Raw genomic sequence first — 3,409 nt, forward strand, 5'->3', positions numbered from 1 at the left:
CAGCCGGGTGTGCCAGGCTGCGGTGCTGCAGCGCTGTGCAGGGTGGGGGGCGTCAGGAGGGGGCTGAGGGTGGGGTGGTAGGGAGGGGCGGTGTGCAAGGTGGTGTGCAAGGTGGCGTGTGCGTGCGTGTGTGCATGCACGTGTGTGTGCATCACCTGCCAGCCATGCTCATGGAGAGCACGTGCTTGGCCCCCCGTCCCGCGTGTCCGCCTGCGCGCGCACACCTGCACGCACACACGTGTGCATGCACAGCGTGGCGGGGAGGCGTGCGTGCAGGCGCGCGTGCACAAGCGTACCCTCGTGGCTTTGCACGTGCAGCCCAAAAGTTGAGGTTGCACACGTGCACGTGCGTGCGGGGCGCTGTGCACGAGCACGGCATGCACATAGGTGTGTGGGTGCGTGCGTGTGCGTGCACACCGGGCGCTGGTGGCAGCGGGGGTCCCTCGCCCCCCCCCCGCTGCAGGCCCACGAGCGGCTGGAGGAGACGAAGCTGGAGGCGGTGCGGGACAACAACGTGGAGCTGGTGCAGGACATCCTGCGTGACATCGGGCACCTGGCGCGCCAGGACAGCGCCGCGGCCGAGCTGGCACGCATCCTGCGCGAGCCACACTTCCAGGTGTGCTGGGCGTGCACGGTGCGCGTGCAAGGGGAGCGTGCGAGGCGAGCCCCTGACGGCCGCGTGCCTTGCAGTCCCTGCTGGAGACCCACGACTCAGTGGCCTCCAAGAGCTACGAGACCCCCCCGCCCAGCCCCGTGCTGGATCCGACCTTCAACAACCAGCCCGTGCCCCCCGACGCCGTGCGCATGGTGGGCATCCGCAAGGTGGCCGGGGAGAACCTGGTGAGAGCGGGCTGGGCGCTGCGGGGTGCTGGGGGCACTGCTGGGGGTGCTGGGGGTGCTACAGGGTGCTGGGGGCATTGCTCGGGGCGCTGCGGGGTGCTGGGCACAGGGCTGGGTGCAGGGGGTATTGCAGGGTGGTGGGTGCTGGGGGCGCTGCAAGGTGCTGGGGGTGCTGCAGGGTGCTGGGTGCTGCTGGGTTCTGGGAGCGCTGCTGGGTGCTGGGAGCACTGCAGGGTGCCGGGGGTGCTGCTGGGGGCACTTTTGGGTGCTGGGGGCATTGCTGCTGGGGCACTGCTGGGTTCTGAGGGTATTGCAATGCTCTGGGATTATTGCAGGGTGCTGGGGGTACTGCTGGGGGCATTGCAGGATGCTGGGGGCACTGCTGGGTGCTGGGGCATTGCCGAGGACCTCGCAGGGTGCTGGGGCCGTCGCTGCCGTCCCTGCTGGTGCTGGGCACTGCCGGGGGGCGGTGGCGCGAGGCTGCAGCCCCCGGGGGGGCTGACACGGGGCCGTGCCCCCAGGGGGTGACGTTCCGGGTGGAGCGGGGGGAGCTGGTGATCGCCCGCATCCTGCACGGGGGCATGGTGGCCCAGCAGGGCCTGCTGCACGTGGGGGACGTCATCCGGGAGGTGAACGGGCGCGAGGTGGGCAGCGACCCGCGGGCGCTGCAGGACAGCCTGCGCCACGCCAGCGGCAGCGTCGTGCTCAAGATCCTGCCCAGCTACCAGGAGCCGCACCCGCCCCGGCAGGTACCCGCGTGTCCTGCGTGTCCTGCACCGTGTCTCCTGCATCCTGTGTGTCCTGTGTGTCCTGCGTGTCCTGCACCCTGCGTCCTGCACCGTGCATCCCCAACCCTCGTCCTGCGCCAGGCATCGTGCACCCTTCATGCCCCGCACCCTGCGTCCTGCACCGTGCACCTGCTTCCCGCATCCCGCACCTTGCATCCCGCACCCACACCCTGCACCCCGCACCCTGCCTGTGGCTCGTGTCCCCACACCCGTGGTGTCCCTGCCCTACCCCTGTGTTGTCCCCGTGTTGCTTCCCTGCTGCAAGCCCGCGCACCCCCTACCCCCTACCCCCTGTCCCTGCTCCCCTGCCCCCTTGCTGTGTCCTCAGTGTCCTCTTGCCCCACGCCCCCAGCCCCCTGTGCCCCACGTCCCCAGCCCCCTGTGCCCCATGTCCCCCGCCCCACCATCCCCCCCCCCCCGTGGCTGGCGTGGCCCCCCCCCTCGGTGTCCCAGCACCCCCAGGGACACCCAGCTCCTGCCACGTCCCGCGGTGCCCCCCTCCAGCCCCCATCCCCGTCCCCACATGGGACCCAGGTGCCGTGCCCCCAACCCCGCACCGTGCCAGCCTCCTGCTGTCACCCTCGGGGACAAAGCAGCGCTGTCACCGCATCCCCTGGCACCGAGCCGCCTGGCGCCGCCTGTCCCCATCCTGGCCGTCCCCAGGCACCCCCCTGCTGCCCGGCACCGGGGTCCCTTGGGTGCTGCGGGTGCCGGCGCACACGCGTGCACACATGTGTGCCATCGCCGCGGCGCTGTGCGTGGGCGCTGGGCTGTGCGTGGGCGCTGGGCTGTGCGTGGGTGCCGCCCTGGGAGCGCTGTGGTGCGTGGCAGCAGCCGTGGGAGCCGCCTGCGTGTGCGCGGGCGCCTTGCACGCCTGCCTGCGCCGGGCGGCACGGAGGATGCACACGCGTGTGCCCGTGTGAGCGTGCGGGGAGCTGCTGGGGAAACCGAGGCGTGGGTCCGGGAGCACGGGAACCCGGCGCCTGTGGGATCCCCCCTCTCCCTTCCCCACTGGTGTTGTCCCCCCCCCCCCCCCCCAAGGTCTTCGTGAAGTGCCACTTCGACTACGACCCGGCCTCCGACAGCCTCATCCCCTGCAAGGAGGCCGGGCTCCGCTTCGCCGCCGGGGACCTGCTGCAGATCGTCAACCAGGATGACCCCAACTGGTGGCAGGTGAGGGGGGGGGGGCACGGGGGGGCTGCTCCTTGTCCCCCCAGCCTGGGTTCCCCCAGCAGCTGGGGGCTGCGGAGGCTCAGGGTGGGCTTGGGACTGGGGGGGGGGGGGTCCCTGTGGGGAGGGGTCCTTCTGTGCCACGCTGTGTCCCCCCTCCCAGGGGTGCAGCACGGGGGGGTCCCCAGGGAACTGGGGTCCCCACGTGCCGCCCTGTCCCCCCCAGGCGTGCCACGTGGAGGGGGGCAGCGCGGGGCTCGTCCCCAGCCAGCTGCTGGAGGAGAAGCGCAAAGCCTTCGTGAAGCGGGACATGGAGGTGCCCCCCACGTCCGGTACGGTGCCAACCCCCACCCCCCAACCCCCCCCCGGCAATGTCCCCGTGCCGTGGCACTGTCCCCAGCCCTGGCTCAAGTGTCCCCGTGCCCTTGTCAGGGGCCCTGTGCGGCAGCCTCAGCGGGAGGAGGAAGAAGAGGATGATGTACCTGACCACCAAGAACGCCGGTGAGCGACGCCACCGGTGAAGGGGGGGGGGGTCCTGGGACCACGTGGGGGTCCCGGGGCCATGGGGGGGATCCCTGGGCCATGTGGGGGTTCTGGGGCTGTGCAAGGGT

At 71.9% G+C, this 3,409-nt stretch overlaps 1 protein-coding gene across 1 annotated transcript; it reads left to right on the top strand.

Moving 5' to 3' along the window:
- Window positions 1–214: 214 nt before the first annotated feature.
- Window positions 215–3,319, top strand: LOC118158375 (MAGUK p55 subfamily member 2-like). The gene is made up of 6 exons (XM_035313027.1): window positions 215–616; window positions 691–840; window positions 1,362–1,589; window positions 2,670–2,801; window positions 3,025–3,130; window positions 3,231–3,319. Exons 1-6 carry the CDS (start codon window positions 245–247, stop codon window positions 3,317–3,319), a joined length of 1,077 nt encoding a protein of 358 aa, XP_035168918.1. The 5' UTR covers window positions 215–244.
- Window positions 3,320–3,409: the final 90 nt, after the last annotated feature.

This window comes from Oxyura jamaicensis, assembly GCF_011077185.1.
Source record: "Oxyura jamaicensis isolate SHBP4307 breed ruddy duck chromosome 27 unlocalized genomic scaffold, BPBGC_Ojam_1.0 oxy27_random_OJ70257, whole genome shotgun sequence".
Taxonomy (NCBI): domain Eukaryota; kingdom Metazoa; phylum Chordata; class Aves; order Anseriformes; family Anatidae; genus Oxyura; species Oxyura jamaicensis.

What these genes read in the sequence shown, in the direction of transcription:
- LOC118158375 (XM_035313027.1), top strand. Translation starts at nt 245, where the DNA reads ATGCACAGCGTGGCGGGGAGGCGTGCGTGCAGGCGCGCGTGCACAAGC. An exon ending in ATGACCCCAACTGGTGGCAG is followed by an intron (nt 2,802 to 3,024) that starts GTGAGGGGGGGG and finishes TGTCCCCCCCAG; the next exon opens with GCGTGCCACGTGGAGGGGGG. An exon ending in GGAGGTGCCCCCCACGTCCG is followed by an intron (nt 3,131 to 3,230) that starts GTACGGTGCCAA and finishes TGCCCTTGTCAG; the next exon opens with GGGCCCTGTGCGGCAGCCTC.